General features: G+C 40.4%; 1 protein-coding gene across 1 annotated transcript; it reads right to left on the reverse strand.

The window, feature by feature from the left end:
- Window positions 1-474: 474 nt before the first annotated feature.
- gna12a (guanine nucleotide binding protein (G protein) alpha 12a) lies at window positions 475-22,937 on the reverse strand. The gene is made up of 6 exons (XM_051386679.1): window positions 22,179-22,937; window positions 15,702-15,920; window positions 5,141-5,191; window positions 4,856-5,056; window positions 4,331-4,537; window positions 475-3,458 (listed from the first exon to the last, which is right to left on the reverse strand). Exons 1-6 carry the CDS (start codon window positions 22,494-22,496, stop codon window positions 3,297-3,299), a joined length of 1,158 nt encoding a protein of 385 aa, XP_051242639.1. The 5' UTR covers window positions 22,497-22,937; the 3' UTR covers window positions 475-3,296.
- Window positions 22,938-23,169: the final 232 nt, after the last annotated feature.

The following is a 23,169-nucleotide window of genomic DNA, read 5'->3' on the forward strand; positions in this document are numbered from 1 at the left end:
TATCAGAGCTCCTCTGATTAAAAGCCAAAGCAAAGGTCAGACTCTGCTGGGTAACGGAGATATCGCCTGACTTCAGTTTTACTCTTTATGCCCAGTGGTCTGATAGCTCTAGCTGATGAGCCTCATATTACATTACGTGGAATAAAAGCCTACGGTTAGCCTCCAGGCTGTATATCAGGAATGACATAACTTGTCAGGAGCTTCAACTCTCTGCTTTCTGGCTTTGCAAGACGGCTTCTCATGTTCATAAAACTGCCCCCGGACATAAGAAAAACATGTTTGAATTTACTTTTCCTCCACATATCTCCTTCATTATTTTAAATCCTCTGCCATCTCCCTGTCTTTCCCCCCCTATCTGCTAATCTTTCTACTGCTCTTCACTCTTCAACACAGAGGGTCTTGACCTCTTGCTTTGCCGTATACACACTCAAACACACACAGACACCCACACTGAGAAAATAAAGAAACAGCATGTCAGCAAACGGCAGTGTATTTCACCACAGAGCACAGAGCCAAGGCACTGGGAAACAAAAAACAAAAGCAGAAGACCTCCCTCTTTTCATCCTCTGCCTCCATCCTGCTCGCCTTTAAAAGTCTGCAGCGTGTTTATTTGTTTCATTGCCTTTTTTCCCCCCAGACGTTTTCCTTTCTGGTTGTTTTCTCTCGGACACATCCAGTGCAATGACGAAGACTTACAAAAAAAAAAATGTGTGTGAGTGGAAAAGGTAGTTAGTTAACGACAAATGCTGCAGCAACGTTACAGTTACAGGAACGTTACAGTTACAGTGATGCTGTTAGACAGAGTGGTGTTTGTATTGTAAGGTTACCACATTACACACAGAGTCAAATACTTACAGTATTCTATGTACAAGATGTATGAACATGCACAAAAGGGCCATACGTCGCACACAAATACATACAAATTACACAGTTTAATACAGTATCATATAAAGGCGTGTGGAAGTGCTCATGATTAGCCTCATTCCCATCGAGGCCATTCGGACTTAATACTCAGGGTGGGAGGAGCAGCCCAGCTGTGTCCTTCTGCTGCGTACCAAAATGCACATCATGCAAATATTGGGAATAAAATCAACATTTTCATGTCATAGAGTCTCCACTTGAAAACAGAAAGAAACTTGACTTGAGGAATCAAACGAAGGGAGAATAAAGTTTCAAATTCTAACTTAGTTTGAAAATACATGTTTCTGGTTGGCTGGCAGGTATCCATTAAAATCACACAAGCTTAGTTCTGGGCAACAGTTTAACAACCGTCATAAATCAGTGCTCAAGGCTTTATTAAACTGCGAGTAACCATAGCAACAGTACTATATCTTTATGCTACATTACCAGCTAACTCTCGCTGGTGAAACATGGCTGCAGCTAGTGATTGTTTTTATTAGTGATTCATCTGTTGATTCAAAATCATTTGTTTTGTCTTTGAACCTGCATTGCAACGAGCTGTAAACACAACATACGGTGTCATCTCCTTATAAAGTTGATATACGGTGTCATCACCATGTATAACAGTTGCTTATTAATTCATCCATCAGACAGAGGAATATTAAGATGCAAAAGTGTCCTGGGAAGCGGAGGAAAGCTGCAGTCGAGTGATAATGCCCCGTGGCTTCATCACTATGAACGACGGCTTTCATATTTACACTTTTCTTCCATGTTAATATAAAAATATTCATTAGTGGAGCTTTAAAATGTCAGAAAATAGTGAAGACAATGTCCTAGAGCCAAAGGTGCCATCTTCGAATTATAATTGCCACATTTGAGAAGCTGAAACCAGCCCATTTGTTTGATAAATGACAATTAATTTGATGAAAATTGTTGCTGCTTAATTTTCTGTTGATTGACTAATCAATTAACAAATTGTTGTAGCACTAAACTTGACTGTTGGTTTAACTGACTATAAAATAATGGTATTAACTTGGTATTAATGTGATAATAAACTCAAAGTTGTCCTGATATTGAAAATACTAGACCCTGTGACTGTTTTAGTCACTTGATAAGTTTTGGTTATTGTTTCAATCTTGATACACGTCCCACCCTGACTGCTACATAAGTCCAAAATGGCCGCCAGCAACATGGGAATAAGGTCATATACAGTTCAACCCTGTCATTCTCTGCCTTTCCCTTCACGTTTACAGGACAAAAGAATGGGAACGAGCAGTGTAACAGTAAACCAAAGCCTTCTTGTAAAGGGGATACTTAAAATATGCCTCAAGTTAAGTCTGGGCTATTGTGGTACTCCTACTGGGATGTTGGTGGGAAACAGAAGAAGGAATAAAGATAGAGATGAACCATAATTCATGCAAGAACAGAAGCTGTGTGTGCAGATTTCTTGAAACTAAGAAGAGTCTTTAATTTGACTGTCTACTGTTTCTGCTGGAGAGGGAGGAGACGAACAATCTGTCTATTGTGCCGGAGAGGAGAGGACAGAAGAGGAGAGGAGAGGAGAGGGATAAGCCTAGTTATCTGCAGCTGTTCATCTCTTGTATGCTGGCGGGAACAGGAGAATAAACAAGCAGCGAATAAGAGGTAAAGATAGAGAGAAAGACAGCACAGAAGAGAACAGGGAGCGTTAGAGAAAGTCATCTCTTTCCTCTGTTAAAGTTCATGGACAGGAACACTTGTGCAACCTTAATCACACAACACAGCATATGACCAGTACGGGCCCAAACCCTTACCCCTCTCCCTCTGTCACGTGTACATTAGGACAAGGCATTCTTCAACTTGCTCTAAATGTTCTTTCTTCCTTCTTGCTCACACAGCTCGATCAAGCTACAGTTAAACCGGCAGCAGTTTGACGTGGTTTAGTGACATGGTTGTCATTAGTCATATATACATCTGAGGAAAAAAACACACTTTCAGTGCTCATGTCATGTAGTTGGTGCTTTTCTCTATTTTTTTTCTTATTTTTAAAAACATTTTCTAACCTGCGAATGAAGGTGAAAACACTTTAGAGCTACAAGAAGGAGAAGGTGACTGTCTTTCCAGCATACACACATTTATACAGGTAAATGCAGGCTCTCGTCCTCTGTGACCCTAACAGTTTCCACAGGGGTCGACGTAGGCCAACAGGTCCAGAGTCAGTTTCATGGCTCCACAGGTTCACAGTTCAGTTAAATCCACACTGTGGGTCAACTGGCAGCTCCACAGGTCAGCATTAATATGCACTCATGGGCTGTAGTGTCAGGATTAGACAGGCCAGCTCTGCAGTCCTCCAGGCCTGGATTCATGGCTGGTTTCACAGTTCACAGTCAGAGAAGCTGTTGTCTGCAGAGTGAAGGTCACTGCAGCATGATATCTTTGAGGTTTTCTTGCAGGATGGTGTCCTTGACGGCGTGAAAGACAAAACGAATATTTTCTGTGTCTATCGCAGTGGTGAAGTGGTGGAAGAGTGGCTTGCCCCGGTTTCTCCTCTTGCGGCTGAACGACTGCACCAGGAACGCCTGAAAGGAGCAGAACAGAGACACTTAAGCAACTGGGTTACAGTCTGTCTACAGTAATCTGATTTATTTAATGTCACGTTGAGAAACCCTGATTCTGTAATCAGCGTAGGGGATTAGACAAAACCTGGTTTTGTCAAATCGGCCAGATTTCTACTGGAGAAAGTTGATCTCCAATCAGCGTTTTACATGTATGAATGTACATGACAAAGACTGCAGACAGAGGAAAAATCAGTGTGAGGAAACAGGATGAAAGGAAAAGATAAGTAAAAGTTGCGATACATCCTCATTTCCATCCAAATAAATAATCATACTGTAAGTAAGTTACCATAGCAGCACATTTGCACTGAAAGGAAAAGCCACACTGAACAAGGTGACACACCATCAAAGCAATCAATGCCTATAGAGCATCACATTGAACTAAAATATCATCGCTGACAAGAAAACCAAGGCAATGGCCTAATTCAATACAGGTGTTCAGTGGACAGACAGCCACAAGGGGAAAGTAAAGGGATAGAAAACCGTACAATCAAAATACAATCTAATACAGAACAGGAATACAAGAATACAACCACTGCATCATGCATCAAGATTCAAACATAATTTTAAGAACGGCAAAACTATGATGAAGACCTGTAGGGACCAGGGAGCCTGTCAATCCAGAACATCTCGTGAAACTCTACAGGGATTGATTGCTTTGATGGTGTATCACCTTTTGAATAATAATTTATGTGTGTGGGTGCATGAAAGCACACTGTGGTTCATACACAGTAGGAGGAAAATAAGGAGCAAAAAAACAAATTGCAGCAGAAAATGTTAGTTGAAAAACTGAGATTGATGCCTCATAATGCTCGCAGCTTTCTTTGTGTGTGTACCTGTACATCCTCTAGTCTGCGTGGGTCTCCTCTGAACTCGGGAAAGTTCTTGCGGATGTCCACCGTGCGAATCTTTTCCACCAGCAGGTCTGTTTTGTTGAGGAAGAGGATGATGGACACGTTGAGGAAGAGCTTGTTGTTGACGATTGTCTCAAAGATATTCATACTCTCCACCAAACGGTTCGTCCTTCGATCCTCCATCAAGACCTGGAACGAACACACACAAACAGACACACACGCACACAATTATCCTTTGATTTTTCCAGGTTTTTATCTGTGCACCAATTAAGGATTCAGTCGTCATCATATGACTGTTGATTTGAACCGCAGCCACGACTGAGGGAACAATCAAGTTTCCACAGCCAACCACAAAGACAGCTTTGTGTAAATCTCAAATGTTGTGCCTCTCTGATGTTTCTCGTCCATTTCGTAATTTTAAAAGTCAAGAGAATAATGATCAGACTGTCTGACTAACTTCTGACTAATCTCAACATGATCAGAAATGAATGTGTCCTCGAATGGTACCTGATCGTACTCTGACGACGAAACCATGAAGAGTATCGATGTGATCCCGTCAAAACACTGAAACCACTTCTGCCTCTGGGACCTCTGCCCTCCGACATCCACCATCTTGAAAGGGATCTTCTTGATGATGAAGTCATGCTCAACGATGCCTTTAGTGGCCTTCCTCGCAAACAAAATGTCCTGCTTGCTTGGGATATAGTTCTGAAAAAGGGAGATATAAACACGTCAAAAAGAGGTGAAGAAATAAAAAGTTCACATGAGATTTAACTAGTCACCGTGACTCACCAGTTGACCAAGGCGATCCAAGTTATCCAGGAAGTATTTGACTGACTCACTCTGCAGACAGGAAGAAAGAAAATCCATTACAGACGCAAAATGCAACTGAGTCATCCTTTTACGCATTAACCAAACTTAAAAGACCCAAATAATCAAATTAAAGCACTTCATTCGGACAATTTCATTTGTTGGATTCTTATTAAATTCCCATTTCATGGAAGTTGTCATACTGTGGTAAATAATTTAATAATACATCAATCGATTTCTTCTCCCCAATCGCCAACAAAAAGGACAGAAACCATGTGACCAACAATAATCATATCAGTCCCTTTTATATTTTAGTAACATATTCTGCTACTCGTGAAGCTACTTTTATGGACAGGCTTGACCAATAGCACAATACTCTGAACTGAAGTGACTCAAGTGACATAACTGGATCGCTATGTTTATATGACACATGTTTTTTTTATCAGTGTCCTCTCATAATCACATCTGGTGTACAGCTGCTAACTTGCTGCTGTTGATAGCTGGTTATCCTGCAGATAACTTAGCCGTCATATTAGGTGACTGCCCAGACCTGCTCCGAGTACCGGGGGCAGTGTTGGGGCTTAACGCTACATCTCTAGTACAGGAGTGATGGGAGAGCTCCCAGTCCGTTAGCAGCAGTTAGTGGTTAGCTAATAGCTACTAGTAAATGTAAGAGCTGCACAATTCATTGAAATATTAAGGAAATAAGCAATATGACCCAGTGCAATATGCAAATTGCAGAAGCTGCCATTTTTTGATAAATGTCAAATGTGTGAGAAAAGCATTATAATGAAGGACTGTAGTGCTACAGAGATATTCTGGCCTACAAATCATGATTTTAATGTTTTTTTTCAGTAAAAAATTACAATTGTGATACAAAAATGATCATTCCCACTAATTGTAATTATATCGCAATTGAAACATCTGTCAAAATAATGTAATATATGCAATATGATGTTTTTACCATATTGTGCAGCCCTACTAAATGTCCATCAGTAAACTCTGTAAATCCACGAGAGTTGAGGCAGAGAAGTCGCAAATTATCAGTAGAAAAAACAATCAAACTTTCCTCCACAACCAAAAAAAACCAAAAGAAAAACAAAACAACATGAAGGGTTAGTCGTGACTCCTGAGCAGAGCAGTTGGATAACTTAGACGGACTGAGCGTGACCCCAAAGTACAGGGACCCACTCAGTAACGCTCTATCTTGAAAAATGTGTGACGTAAATTCATCGATTTTGCAAAAACATGACTCCAAACTAATGCTGATGTTGCTCCTGTGTTGGATGTATGTCTAACTGTTTGCTAACACATTTGCCACAACAACTGTACAAGGTAATAAATATGCCAATGCTGTGTTTGTAGCTCTTTCTACTACCAGCCAGTAGCCAATAAATAAATACATAAATAATGCAACTTTAAGATTAAACCTACAAAGACTAGACATCCCACACACAACAACTATTTCCACCAACATATTCAGATTCTATTTGTCTTCCAAGTCAGAAAATAGCACATATTGAATGAGAAATGTACAACATTGGATCCATGAAATCCCTTGAGAACATGAATTTGCAGAAACATCTAACAAAAAGAGCTGCTAATAATTTGTGTTGGCGGTTTGTGCTGAAAAGGGCAAAAGCTATTAAAGTGTTACATCTGTGCTTTTACAATAATGTTTATGTGAGAAAGACAGACAGCGCCTTTATCAAACAATTACAATCATCAAACATCACACATCTTATGATTTTATCTTCTGACAGTCAACATCCACTGAACCAGACTGGAACGAACTCGGTGCAGCTTGTTTTGATCCATTGTGACGCCCAGATCAGAACTATAATCAGCCCAACAACTGTGTGTCCCTGCACTGAGGCACAACATAAGAGTTTCATTTGGTCGAGTTTTAACTCTTTAACTACAAATCACTTATCTACTTTAGATTTCGCTTATTATTTCTGAACACATGCTCTGCAGTTTCGATTTGTTTCAGGCAGCAGTTCTTGTTGTTTGGTACGACAATCAATTAACTGGCTCTCGAAACTTGAGTTGTGTAATCCATCACAGCATCAAGTCTGAATTCATGTTTGTCAATGCTACGCTACCGTTGAGTGATAATGTGGTTTAACTGCAGGCTGATCTTCACTGTAATTGATTACACCGCTCAACACAGTTTTACGAGGCCGCTTATTGATTTTCATACTGTTCTGAAATAAATGGAAACCAGTGGGTGACTCGTAAATGAGTTAAAACTTGCTTAAAGCTTTAGTCTGTAACTAAAATGGAAGGAGTCTCTGTCTTTCTCTATGTAGTGTATGTGTACTTGTCTGTCCTTTGATTTTCTCAACAACCGTTCATCCAATTGACTTTACACTTGGCAGCTGTGTTGCGGAGGAGAAGACGGTGGTGGTAAAAACAAACTTTATGTTATGGCCTGTAACTTTTGAGTCTAAAAATCTGTGATTGGATTTTAAAATTTTGTCCAAATCTGTTTTTTTGCTACTCCTTCTACAGATTTTGAGCAATTGTCACCAAATTTGGTACAAAAAAATCTCTGGACAAAGACAGAAAAAGTGATTTTTGATATTCCATACAGATTTGCTATAGCTGCCTCTCAAAGTTTGCTAATTTTGCGACAATGTCATATCTCCCGAACACTTGGTGTTACTGCAACCACATTTGGTGGACGAGAAGATATGATGTCAAATAATATGATGACAAATGTGGTGCTATCTGGCAAACAGGAGGGACGCTGTAGCAGCATCATCTAACTATAAAGGAAGGAATCTGTGTTTGTCTGTCTGTATGTGTGTGACTGTCCTTTAAATATCTCGAAAACCAGTACGATAGACTTCACACCAGTTCGGTATCGAGTGTGAAGTTGACTGGATGAACGGTTCTCGAGAACGATGCAAGCAGCACTTCCAAGGTCCCAGAAATCGGCCCGCTCCGAATGAGTATGGCCCGAATAGACACTGCACTAGTAGAACAGGAAAGGCGCAGGTTTTAAGCTGAAATATTAGTTTTACTATTCCTCTTCACACTTGACTCCTGACGGTAGTTTTAAAGTGAATCTCTCTCGTAACTCCCTCTCTCACTTGAACACACACACATTCAACAGGAAACAGCTGTGTGTGTGAAAACAGTGGGGAGAGACATGGGGAGGGGGGGATTAGCGAGTCAGACAGAACCCAGATACAAAGTCATTTTAGCACTCCCATCACACACACAGATACATTTAACAGTTTTACAAGGTATAGATCTGCATTACAAGGGACTAAACTCATCTTTGTCATAATAAAATGAATTGATTAAGTTGAATGCCTCCAGTGCATCAATGATCAAGCTGTTTCAATTCTGCTGATGAGTCAAAGCGTCTGTGGAAATGATCTTTGTGTGTGTGTGTGTGTGTTTGTGTGTGTGTGTGTGTGTGTGTGTGTGAGTGTGTGTCTGTGTCTCTGTCTGTGTTTGCGTATCCCCTCATCTCTGGGAATTCCCCTCTCCCTCCGATCAGCCCCTCCTCCTGTTCTTGTCCAACTGAACCAATCAGAGTTCCCGGCTTTGTGTTTCCTATTGCTGTGACACTGTAGGTCAACGGCAGGGTCACAGGGTCACATCTCACCCGCACAGGGGTCGCGCTTCCTGGTCCGACAGAGATGAATTTAACAGCCATGTGAAGAGCTTTCACTGATTATGTTCGATCAGTGTGACTGAAACCGTACATCTGCCAAGGTTGGAAAAAGTAGTTGTCAACACGGGTTTTAAGAGGAATAATGCTATATTGTAGTTAGGCCCATTTGTGTGTGTGTGTGTGTGTGTGTGTGTGTGTATTTGTGTGTCAGTGTGGGTGGCTGAGTAAGGCTGGAGGAATGTCTCCATTCATGGTGTGTATGGGCAGATTAGGGGCTTTATTACAGCAAAGACCTGAATAAGCTCACATTCTGCAGTGTGTGTGTGTGTGTGTGTGTGTGTGTGTCTGTGTGTGTGTGTCTGTGTGTGTGGCCACAGGTATATGAGTGCCACTTGTGTGCGACTGGGTGCGCCACTATTGTTTGAAAGCTGCAGTGCTTTTAACACAAACTATGATTTGAATGCACCTTGTGAACATAGTGAGTAGTTGCAGGGCTGAAACAAACAATTATTTTCATTATTGATTAATCTGTTGGTTATACTTCTATTAAATGATTAATTTGCTTGGTAAATGATCAAAGATGCTGTGAATACTCTTAACTGTTAGTTAAGCTGAGTCTCTTATTAAAACTTTCTTCTGTTTCTTTTTTAATACACAAAACTTTCAGATAGTCATGTAACTAAAAAGCAAATACATCATCTATTCGGCAAATGTGTTTTTAAATATAAAAAAACAAAACACATATAAACTATAACTTTTGTTCCTTAAAATTGTTGAAAATCAAAAACTAAATCAACTTGATGATGGTGCTAAAAGCATCCAGATCACATAAACAAATCTTATACTGGATTAAAATGTCATAAAATGCTACAAAACAAGTCATCAACTAATTGTTTCAGCACTATTCATCCATGTATTTGTATGCTGAAATTAGCAGTAAGTGTGAATAATATTATAATTGTATGCAACTGCTATTAAATTCTGGTTTATTGCTGTGTTGTTGTCATAGTTTTGGCATAACGTCGGATCCACCAGGTTAATTGCTGAAATCTGGGAACGCGACAACATCATAAAAGACGTCCAAAAAGAAGCAGCAGTCAACAACCAGGCAGGGTATAAACAAAACTACAAACTTATTTGAAAGAGAAAACAAAACAAACATCAGTTTATGATCCGACATTGACCTACTGTACTGTGCAATGACGCCTTATTACCAACATTTCGGGTGCACTCACTTCCTGTTTTACCCCCAAATAAACCGGTTTCGATAAATTGGCAAAGCAACTTGTGTATTTTACAGGTGTTGCTTTGTTTCCAGAGCTCATTAACCACTTTGGTGAGAACATTGCTGTCAAAACTGATAGAAAATAAGGCAAAAAGTATGAAAATAAGACTTGGTGTAATAAACCAGAATGATCCTTTAATTCTCAAACCAAAATAAAAGGTTTATCAATACATATATATAACTTTTTGGTTGTTATGGGAACAATGTTCGGGCCACACACACACACACACACACACACAAAGACGTCAGCAAAGAAGAACCTAAACCCAGAGACGTGAATATATATAGATTTTCCTGTAAACACTTACAGATAAAGTTATATACTGTATCTACAATACAGCCAACATTGACTGTGTGTGTGTGTGCGCCTGTGCAGCATTTATAGCCTCTTTACATCTTTGTTGAGCTTCAAGGTTCCCTATACAGTTAACTCAAACCTCCTTTACTCAGGATGTCTGTGCTGCTGAGGACAACAGCAGCAGTTTACCGTCACAGCGTGATATACACCCTTGTTTTTGTCAAGCAGAAGACGTTTTTTGGTGTTTATATCCTATATCAAACTGCGTGTTATCTGGGTGTGGTGGGAACACAGAGAAGCCTGCAAGTAAACAAAATCCCTGCATGTGTTCGCTTTCGGTTTGTTTTTCTCTCACTATCTCCCCTTCTCTCTCTCTCTCTCTCTCTCTCTCTCTCTAAACCTCCCCATCCCCTCTTCTCCACTTTCCACTCCCTTTCTGTCTTCCTCCCATTGGACTATCACTCTCTTGCCTCCCTCTCCCTGTCAGCCTGTGGCCCAGCTCCAGCAGTGCCTGGGAAAAGCTGACTGTGGTATCCCCGGAAAACCTCTCAGAGAATGGAGGGGGGAGGTCGGAGAGGATCTAACTCAGCACATTTACTCAACAGTAGACATTTTAGTTTTTTCTTGCTTTGAAAGGATGATGCTGGTGTTATTCTATATATTTCTTATTGTCAACAAATCCAATGAAACAACCAAATCCAACAATGCGTTAGCCCATGTCTCTGTACTTTACACTCTCCCTACTCTGGCTGTGATACTCAGCCCACATTATGGGTTATGGGTTTTCCTTAAACAACTGGGCACTAGATTTCAGCAAATCAGAGCAAACAGGTGCATTTTTGGGGACTTCTTTCTGCTGCAGAACCACATTAGAATGACTGTATTTTTTAACCTTGGTCTTGTTAACATTGTGGTAATTCTTACTATGGCTCACAGTAACTTTGCACTTGTCATCTCCATTGTGGAGATTCAGGAAAGGCGACTCCGGCAAAACAATGTATATCAGGTCAAACAGTACACGCCTCCTAGTGTTTTACAAATACATTTTTATATAAGTGCATAATTATACTTTTAGCCCTGTTTTGGTTACCACCAACTCCTGAGAGAAATATGCTCCACTATGTTCCCAAGGGAGTTGCTAACGTTGTTTGTCTGCTGTTTGATGCAGGACAGATATTGTTCAAAGCAGTAAGATTACAGGCTGAAAATGTAAACACAGAAAGTAGTCCCTGGGTTAGCTATCACACTAGATAACTGTATTACAATGTACTTCCGTGGCACCTGCTGCTGTGTGTACATGAGACTGCAAATGTTCATGCTAGAGAAGTAGTAGTTAAAGGACCAGTGTGCAGGATTTAGTGGCATCGAGCGGTGAAGGTTCAGATTGCAATTAACTGAACACTGCTGGCGCCTGTATTTGACAACCTGGGAATGGAAACTACGGTGGCTGTGAAGCTTTTAAAAAATGTTAAAAGCCTTATCTACAGTCAGTTTGTCCGTTCTGGGCTACTGTAGAAACATGACGGTTTAATACTGCAGACTCCATGGAAGGCGACCTACAGTGTCTGTAGATAAAAACAGCTCATTCTAAGGTAACAAAAGCCCAACGATTCCTATTTTCAGGTGATTATACACTAATGAAAATAAACCTATGAATATTATATTCCATTTCTGCCAATGGATTGCCCTAAATGTTACACACTGGACCTTTAATGACAGAGGGTTTGTCCACCTTATTGTCTTCTATGAGTGCAATAGCTGGTTAAGAGCTATTAAGAGCTGCTGCTTGTCCCACTATGTTGTTTTCCTGGGGTCACTTTTACCGAGTATCTACTCGGGTCCAGACCTTTGAATCAACTTCACTCACCTGGCAAAAAATTTGTATGACTGTTGGTTCTTTTGGTATTTGCTGACAATAAGAAAACACAGAATATCACCAGCCTTACCCTTTAGGAATGATGTCTGCAAGCCTGTGCAGCTGTTCCATACTAGCTTTATCATGCAGCGACTTCAGATAAGACAAGGCAGTCTGACCCAAAGCTGTGCACTGACATCTCACACACACTTACAGTATGTTAAGTGAGAGGGAGACGGAAGTGGCTTCCGTCTGACTCCAGATTGTTTTGTCACTGATAAATGTGCAACAAGGTAAAAGGTCAAACTTACAGCTCTGAACAGAAATTAGAACTGTTGTGTCACGTCCAATAAAGTACGAATAAACTAGCTGCTACGAGACCAGCTGGCGATGCCGATGCTGTGAGACATTCGCTATGTTGACAATATGGTTAGTGAGTATTCATGACATTCTGTTGAACTATTAAGTGTCATTAACAGTCTGTCTGGCTCTTTGCAGCATATTTGTAGACACTTATAGAGTTACTTGTAATACCAAGTGGTTCTCCAGCTGCTCTGTTGTTCTTTAAGCTACAGTTAAGTGGCTGCTTTAAACGCGCCTCAATTTGATTTGTTTTCTTCAGGCAGCAGAAAAAAAAATAAGCTTAGACGTCTGAGAAAAAAGCAAATGATGCTCTAAAGACATAACATAGCTGCCAGGTAACTCTGTCTATACAGAGTCCTTTCTATATGGAATATTTAAGCATTTTAATATTCCTTTAAACCTGCAAGTTATACAGTCAACGTTGATATTTCATCATGAATGAATTATGCAGCTGAGATGGAAGACCCTCCACAATTTTACTGTTTTTTTTTTTTTTTAATGGTTGCAGCCTAAAACGTCTGATTTCATGGCAGCTTTTCTGAAAAATGGCGATGGTTGTTTTTAGGCATTTATTAATTTAGCGAACAGGATAAATGTGAGACATTTGTGTTGCACACGTCTGCATCTTCGCAACTATAAACAAGGCAGTGAGTTGGGTGACTGTGGCTCAGTGTTTTGTGCAGGAAACTACATTAATTGGACAAAACTGAAAGGTTGCAAAGAATTCACGGGGACTGGTTAAATTTGCGTTAATTTTTGCAATTGCAACGGTGCAACTTCCTGGAGGGACTGATATGGGGAATGTGTTAACAAACAGTGGCTTATGTATGTCGAGCAGACACAGAGAAACTTTCATTTGGAGTTTCTGGCCAACTTATGAATGTCCAATATTCTGCTCTTCTTTTAGCTCTGTTTTGGTTTCCACCAACTCAAATGTTCCACTATGTAACTTTGTCTGTCTGCTGTTTGTCACTAGAAGCAACCCCTTTCACCTACACATAGTCATTTTATCAGCTGTTTATATAATACTGATTTGAGCAGATTTAAGGCTACACTAATTTAAATGTCAAATATTCCCTGATCCACCCAACTGGCCTAATATAAATTCCTCCTATCTGATATTAAATTATCCTAAATTTTGTCCTAGAAAAAAAAAAAGAAAATCATCTCTGCAGAGGAAGTAATAAATGGTAACTTGAGGAATGATCAAGAGGTGGTTCATCAAGAAAGCAGAGGATTCACCCGCTTACCTCCACCCCCACTCGCTGATAACACTTAAGTCAAGATGGCGCAGAGGAAAATTATCATTTTGAGGCTTTTAAGTCATCAAAATTCAATAACTTTACTGCACTTCACTCTGATATTTGATTAAGTAAAGGTGCCAATTGATCAAATCCTGCTTAAAAGATACTTTGTGGCATTTTCAATAAAGAAAATAACTGCCTTATTTTCCATCTATTCAATGTGACTAGTTATAGAGTGAAAGGAGTGCAGCGTAGCACGGTAAATGAAACTCCACAGGACTCCACTTCACCTGCTCCATTTCCAGCCAAGAGAAAAATAATTACATCTTTGAGAAGTTTCCAAAACAAAAAATGAGAGAGGTAAGTTACGCAGAGACACAATAAATACTTCCACAGGTTTCACTCAGTGCAGCGCTCCTTCACTGTGACTTCTTTCTTTAGCTGACAGGTAAAAACATTTCTGATATTATCCAGTTACTTCCTCTGAAGTTGTGAGCATGTCAGTTATTATTAGCTTTGAGACTGGCTGGCGAATCAGTTATACAGTACGCAGATATCATACTCTACACTGCTGACAATATTTACGCTGCCCTTCAAAGGCAAAACACAGTAACTACATATTTGGTCAAACTTTAATTATAACCCGTTTCTGACTGTCTGACGTCTGTTTTACTATACGAAAAACATTAAGCCATAGAAATGTGTAATTTACATGAAAAGTGCTTTTTAAATTTTCAGAAACTACAAAATGTACCTAAAACTAAGCCAAAAACACAGTTTCTTCACTGTTTTGTGCATTACTGGATTCTGATGTTAGTGCAGTATATCTGGCTTCAAGGGCCTGGTAGTCTATGTGCGACAGTACTTATTACTTTTGGCTTAAAGACAGCTAAAGTGAGAGAGCTATATCAAGTTAAATCTAGCTTGTGTGTTAGCTTTAGATAAAACTAAAGCTAAGATTAGTTATTGATTTTCCCCTACTTGTTATCTGTAAATGAAAACTATGAATTCTGATGAATTGACATTTTGTTAATAATGCAGCAGCTAAATCAATTAATAACTCAGAAGACTGTAGTTTATTTCAGGTGATTTGATGATTAAGCTGCCTTTAAAGGGGTCACTACAGGTGAAAACGGTACAAAATTTAAGTAACGAAACATCCCCAGTTCATGACTGACATTAAGAGACAGACGAATATTCTATTTTATATGTGCACCGTGAGCAAGAACACACACTGCAGGTGAATGAAACCCATGAAAAAACAAACAAAAAACACTGCAGAAGGCACAGGTTTGGAGAGGAGACCAGAACAGGAGTTGGGAGTATTTTAGGGTCTGAAGATTTCGAGAAACATAAACTAGATGGAGACTCTCGCCTGGATGTTTGTTTGCATTGGGAGAAATCTACATTATATATATATATATTACATATTTGTTGAAAGCAGATATTTTCTACAGGGCTCTCCCCTTTTGATTCAATGCCTGCTGTTGATAATACATTAAACATCAATGAATGTTTAAGAAAAACACTTTGTACTTTTACTTGGACATTTTTTTTTAACACCAGTGGTTTTTAGTAATGTAACAGAACTTCTACTTGAGTGCAGATTTTCAGTACTTTTTCTACCACTGGTAGAAACATGGCAGATACTGTAAAAGAGGATCTGCGCCCTCGGTAGGTAAAAACAACTCCTTTTAAGCTAATGAAAACAAAACTATTAATTTTTAGGTGATAATACACCGATAAAAACATGCCTATGAATATTATATTCCATTTCTGCCAATACATCCTCTTAATTGTTACACACAGGGCCTTTAAGGGGAAAATAAAAGGGGTAACCGTGTGTTATGTGACTAATCTTACTCACCAGTTGGAACTCAGAGCGCCGTGCGTAGGCCTCCTGTATGCCGGTGTCTGCCCAGAGCGCGCTCAGTGCCATCACGTACAGCTGAAACTCACTCGGCTCGACCCCCGAGCCGCCCACACGTCCCTCCCACGACATCACCAGCATACCCTGCTTCTCGTTCTCGCAGCTCTGCCAGCTGATGCCCAGCTTGTCCCGGGCGTCCACCAGCACACGCATGCCCTGCAGAATCACACAATTGGTGCATATGTAAGCCTGAATGTGGTGAAGTGGTGTAACAGCTGCACTTTTTCTAATGTCAGCAGTATTGTACAAATATTTCCTGACCACAGAGGGGGGAAAAAGAAAAAACTCATACTGCATGTGCTTTCCTGGGAAAAACATCAACACAGAGTCTAACGTTACTGGTAAACATGGAGTAACACACACACTCAGACATATCCATGTGTGGCTGCTGGTGGTTTTCTGAAGAGAAGCATGTAGACTGATCTGGGTGGGAGGTCTCCTCCTAACTGATCAAACCAACCAACACACACAGACGCATATTCAGTGTTTTGTAACTGTGTCTCTCTCTTTATAAAACTTTCCTAAATCCAGTCGTTTTATTTCTTCCAATTCAGCAAATGGTTTAAGTCAATTTTGCGTGACAGTTTTTATTTGCAACTTAATGCTTTTACCTTATTTTATTTTGTGTATTTTGTTGCTTGTTGATCTGTAACATCTTTTTCTTTTGTTTTTATGGCTTAATAATGTAAAGCATAGTTCACAGCATCTTAAAGTTCACGGTCTGTTTGCTTCATTTATTGATTGAAACAACAGAAGACATAGCAGCAAACAATATCAGTTTATTTATTGATTGAAACAACAGAAGAGACAGCAGCAAACAGTATCAGTAAGTGTTTCAAAGGTCACAGTAGGTTAAGAGATGTGAATGTGTGTGTGTGTGTGTGTGTGTGTGTGTGTGTGTGTGTGTGTGTGTGTGTGTGTGTGTGTGTGTGTGTGTGTGTATCAGTGAGTCATGAACGCCTAACACTTGCGCAACAGTCAAGTCTGGTCAGGTTTATTTGTACAGTTTAATATCACATTTAACAGCTCACACACCCAGCTCAACCGTGTCTCTACAAAGACAAAGAAAATCCTCAAAAAACCCCCAAAGCAATCTGGAAGAAATCTCAGACACAGAAATGAGAGATTCCCCTCTTAAAATAAAAGGGTGAGCAGTAGGATGTGCGGTTGTGAAAAAGACAATTTACAATAAAAACGAAAATAAGATGTGACAGTAGAATTTCTCAAGAAAGCAGCTACAATGCGTGTTTTTACGTAGTGTGTGTGTGTGTGTGTGTGTGTGTGTGTGTGTGTGTGTGTGTGTGTGTGCGCGCAGTCTGACTGGGATGCTCCTTTGTGACTAAGTGGTGTGTTTTTAAGTGTAATCCCTCATTTGAGACTTTTTGTTGATGTTTTGGTTTACAGTAGGAATGAGTAAGACTAAAAAAACAAATGTGGTGTTTAACACAAAGACACGAGTGCAGATCGAACACCAGCGTGTAAAATTACTCAGAGAGTCACTGTGAGTGAGCTTCGAGTCACATCGACTCACGATTATTGTCTATCTACGGTTTTCTCTGTCTGTGAGCCAACCTGAACCTTATCAATTTACCACTCTGTGTATTTGTGGCATAATCCTCTATGGTTTCGTCTGTCTCTCTTCCTGTACGCCTGCATGTCTGTCTGGCTGTCTGTTTGCCTGCTGGTCAGCCAGCCTGTTTGTCCGACCTTGTCTGTCTATAATAAATCAGTTTGTTTGTCTCAGTTCAGCAGCCTGCTTTTTTTCTCTTTTTTTTTTTTTTTACCAAATACATCAAGACCATAACCAGTTGACCACATCTCTCCCATTTCAAAAGTCCCCTCCAAATTCTTGGTAAGGAATACAGCCTTATTTAGCCCACATTTGGGGGTTAATGGAGTAACTGGAGCATTTTTCTCATTCCTATGTGACATGGTCATTTTTTATTGGGGCACTGAGGTAGGTAGATAGATAGATACTTTATTTATCCCGAGGGAAATTCAAGAGGTGATCCTAGTCAGGAAATATGACATACTCACATTGTGTTTAGCAGGTTACAAGATTGTATAAATAATTCAATATAAATATAAATAATGGAGGTCATGAATAAACTTTCCTTTTCCTTATTAGTATTCTGGATAAGTTGCTTTACAGATAAATGAACGGTACACAGATGCCTTAATCTTTATTCTGGTGGAGTATTATCCTGTTGTCCTTCACGTATTGAAGTGAAATTTCACAACATCTATTGTAAACTCCAGTATAATTAACCTTAATCCTAGTTTACCCCTGGTGTTAAAACGTTGTTGCCTTGTTTGAGGAGGACTTACAGGCAATAAACGGGAAAGTTTGACTTTACAAGCCGAAGGACCACATGAATACTTAGTTAGTTTTGGTCGCTGTGAGGCTCTGACCTCCAGGTCCTCTGACGGACGCACCTACATAGACTGCGTCCTTTAGGGGCCCTCTGTTTGTAAAGAAATACATTTTACTAGAAAAGAAATGGTTTGTACGAAGTGTTGTCTGACTATGTCACATCAGGACATGTCGGATATAAAAAGTATGTGGGGCTGTCTCATGTAGGCTGGGTCCTTGCCGCAGCAGCTCAGGTTCAAGTCCCCCCTCTCTCTTCCCCCTTTCCTGTCTATCTTCACCTGTTACATAAAAATAAAGGCATAAAAGACCAAACAATACATTTTAAAAATGCTTGATCCCAACAACCACAACAGAAGGTGGGCTGAACAATCACAAGGGGAAGTGTGCGTCAATGTCGGATTGTCAGTTTTGGAAAGTTACAGAAATGGTCAGACACCCTTATCTGACATCGGAAAGGTGTGCAGTGAAGCAGTTTCTGAAGCTATTCGATCATCTGACAAGCACTTCTCACAAAGTATACTGGCACCTTTAAGCCTGACCAAGTTGGTTGGGCTTTGGGGAACACTAAGAGTAAACAGACAGCTCTTGGTGTTTGTCTTATGCGTTCCTCAGTAATCACATGGGGATAGAAAAACATGAAAATTTGAACTGAAGACTTGTGTCCTTAGTCATGATGTGTTCGGTGGCATTAATTTTCTGGGACTGAAATCTTCCTGCATTAAAGCTGCAGTAGGTAACTTTCATAAAAATGTCTGAGAAAGATGGTTGATTGTTGAGTCCCATTCCCAGGTCCCAAAGTGACTGTATTTGACGACTCGGGAATGAAACACGAAGGTCATTCATCTTTCTTGGCTCTGATTGATTGTTTTCATTCACGGTGGATTCTTATAAAAGTTACCAACTGCAGCTTTACTGTTGTCCGCCCCATGTACTGCACTGCCCTCCTCTTTTAACACAGCTACTGCCTTTCATCCACTCAAAACTAAGGGGGCACAGAAAACATCCCCCGCCGTACAGTAGACAACAAAAACTGTCAAAATAAAGAATATGGGCAGGTAACCACTGTCTCTTTACCCTGCCCTGTAACAAACAAGCATCAAGCAGTGATTAACCTCTTCGGTCTGTACAGTTCAGTCCGTACAAACACAACTTTATATATAGTCGTGATCCCAAAGTTTCCAAAGATGCCAAACATGCTGAGTTTTCTGAGGCTTCAATACATGAGGAATAAACACTGTACCGTATATGAAACTGACAACGTGGAATAAGATGATGTTTCCAGACTGGATGATAAGGAACTTATCAAATCAGCAAAGAAGCTGTTCAAACTGTGAACTTGGGTTATCTAACATGATTGATTAGTGTTTAGGAAAACACTTTGTTAAACAGTAATGACAGACAAACAAGGACAGTCAGAGAAATGGAGATAAGAAAGACTAAAACCTTCATGTGCCTAGTTTAGAGCTTCTCTAATTCACAAACCTGGACACAAACATATACATCTTCGTTTCATTTGTTATAAATAAATAAATCACTTTGACAAGTATTATACTAGAGATTTATCCGTTACTGCAACAGGTATAATTACTGAGATTAAAGAGGACCACACCTGAACTCCTCCTTCATGTTATTTTATCTTTACATAATCCTGCCGATGCTACACACCTGTGTGTTCTCTTTCAGCTGTATCCCTCCTTCCTTCCCGCTTTGTTCTCTTTCCCTATCATTAGGTTCCCATGAAGTGGGGGCGGAGGGATTCCTTTACCCCTGGGTAGGTGAGGCTGATACTCCACCAACGCCCCAAACCACAGACACTACTGCTCAGGTAACGTCCCTCTTAATACACGAAGGCTCCCAGCTTTACTTAAGGAACCGTGTTCAGTTTACAGTGTCATGACGCACATTTAATTTAATGTTTCTGTAAATTATGCACTGTTTAGGTGCAGCGGGGGATGTGTTGTTTACTACTCTTGATTCCTGTATCTTCTCCTCTAGGCCTATACTGTTTTTATTTAATAATATTGCATACTAGTGTTGAAACAATATGTCGACTTATAGCGAGTCAGTCACTACAAACTCTTTGCAGCCAGACATTGTTCAAAACAACAAAACTTAATAGGATGACACATGGCAAAGGGCAACAGGTCAGAGTTGAACCCAGGCTGCTGCAGCAAGGACTCAGCCCTGGTAACATGGGCCACCAGCTCTACCTGGTGAGCTAATAGGGCGCCCCCTTATTTCAAATTCTCGTGGAGATCCCAGTGTTTCCTAAGATACCAAATGTCAGGCTGAATTCTGGCTAGAGGTGTGTAACATGATGCACAAGACATCTATTGTGCAATAGATATATGTCAGCCACAAAAACAAACAAAGTCTTGTGGTTGAATATTTCACTCTGTGTAAGCATCACACAATATAGCTTTGAGCTGGATACAAGTTAAGGTTGAATGTACATGTTTAGGGAAAAAACCTAATCAGCAACTATTCTGATAACTGATAATCGTTTAAGTAATTTTTTAACTGAATATGTTTGGTTTAGCCCTTCATATGATACAGATAGTGTGGAACAAGATGATGTTAACATCCTTAAAGCTACATAAGAGGAAACAAAACTGCACACGAAAAACTGTTTATAGAGTCACCGGTCAAATGTGAAGCTTTTCTACATTTTCTATGACAGGAAACAATATTTTGGACCATTTTTCAGACAGTCAACTCTGGGAAACTGTTCACAACAAAAAGTCTAGAAAAGAATCTGCTCGATTGATCGGAAGATGGAAATAATCTTCGGATGTTTGTTGCAGTTTTATGTGAATGTAAATGGATTACTTACATTCACATAGACAAAACAAGTAAATAGATTACATCACTTTGGACATCTTTCGCTATTTTCTGACATTATGGACTCAATGATTATTGGATTAATTGGAAAATGAATAGAGAGATAATAGTAATATTGTGTCACGTTGTTTCATAAGATAGAGGGTTCTACGTACTACTGAACAAACGCTGCACCTCCAATCATGTGATTTTTTTGCCTCTCCTGTGTCCTATTAAACATCATGCATTGAGTGTTTTTCAGGAGGTTAAGTGGTGGTGAAATGTGTGCATGGGGGTTGGAGGAGGAGGGGGTAGTCCCGTTCATGATGTGGCCTGAGACAGCACCGCCACTGTATGCTGGTTATAGGGGAGGGTATTGTACGCTGCTGCCTTGTCTGTGCAGAAGTGCAGGCTCTTATCATCCTCGTCTGGGCTGTGTGGCACTCAGGGCGGATGTGCTCATCCCTCAGGAATAGTCTGGTATTGTTAGCTGGTGAAGGAGGCCCAGCCATGACAGCAAACAAAGGGACATACACACACGCTTCGGGGATAAAAATATGTACTATGTCAACAAACCTTTCTGTGTGTTTGAGTATGTGTGTGTGTGTGTGTGTGAACCTCAACTGTGGGATCAATATTAGGTCCACAGATAATGATTATTTCTACTGCTGATTATTTAATTAATCAACAATCCTTTGGTCTATAAAATGTCAGAAACAGTTAAAAGCTCAACTGTCAGTCAAAAACTAATCATATAAGTTCACATTATAAAAGATGAAGAAAATCACAAAATCTCCACATTGGAGAAGCTGGAACTTGTGAATGTTTGGCAATATTTCCTTGAAAAATGACCTCAACAATGAATCTACTGTGTTATTTATTACTGATTACCTCTCTAATTGATTAATTGACTAATTTCAACTCTAGCCAATATATCTCCTAAGACTAATTGATTAGGCCCTAATTGAGTAATCTTTCAGCTCTGGCTAAATGTCAGCTTCTCACACATCACTGAGTTTACTTATTTTCACATGGTTTTATAGTAGTAGTATAGTAGATTTTATAGTCCAAGAGAGAGCTTTAACAAACAAAAGATCAATTTTAAATAAAAACAAGAAGCCATACATAAGTAGGAGTTGACAACACAGATTATAAATATGGTTTTAAACTTTGGACCCTGAAGGCCCCAAGCTATTTATTGCCCATGGAACTTCCCTTACCTTCAGTATATTCTCATAGATGGTGTCCCGGAAATCCAGAAGTGCTTTTTTATCAAACTCTTGCCCGTTAATGATGCGCATCTGTTTGAGGAATGTGGACTTTCCGCTCTCCCCGGCCCCGAGCAGGAGGATCTTCACCAGCCGGCGGACGGCTCTCCTCTCCCGGGCGAGCATCGCGTCTATCTCCCGGCTCCGGCGCCGCGCCTCCCGCTCCTGCGCCGCGTCCCTCTCCCGGCTCCTCTCCTTGCTGCTGCCCGGGTCCCGGCTGGCCTCGGCCGGGAGCAGGCAGCGGCTCAGGGTGCGGACCACTCCCGACATGTCGAGTCGTGGGAAAAGTTCACCGAAACTTCAGTGGGAAAATGTTCATTATAGGATGCGACCTCTGGGGTGGAAATGGCCCAGTCCGGTTACATCCAGCTGATGAATAACACGTTTTCAGCGGATAAAGCGGATAATTAAATAAAAACTACATTCAGATGTAATGAGGGAAGCCGTTATCTAGTCTCCAACCGGCAGACAACTCGTGTCCATCTTGGTTACACCGCGCCATCAACAAAAAATCTATCGGGATAGAGAGGAAACAAAGGCTGGAAAGGTTCAAAAAGTTATAAAAGTTAAAATGTTTGCGTCCGTCCTGGTTAGAAAATAAGATCTAAAGTTGATCAGAAAGCCTCTCTGTCCATCCAAAGCAAAACAATAGTGCGGGCAATGCAAAGACACACACACACACACACACACACACACACACACACACACACACACACTACACACATACACACACTGGGACAGCCTATCCAAACTCTCCATACACAGCCAGCGGGTTGGTGAACTTGGGTGAGAGCAGCTCCTCCGGGCGGCGGTGGGACGGTCAGACCGATGAGGAGGTGCTCTACCGGGGATCACCGTCAGGGGACGCCCGCGGACACCGATAAAGCAAAGTCAGTTTATCAGGATCACCTTTTCCTGTTATCTAAAGCTCTGACCTTTAACC

The sequence above is a fragment of the Dicentrarchus labrax genome, unplaced genomic scaffold, assembly GCF_905237075.1.
Source record: "Dicentrarchus labrax unplaced genomic scaffold, dlabrax2021, whole genome shotgun sequence".
In the NCBI taxonomy this organism is placed as follows: Eukaryota; Metazoa; Chordata; class Actinopteri; family Moronidae; genus Dicentrarchus; species Dicentrarchus labrax.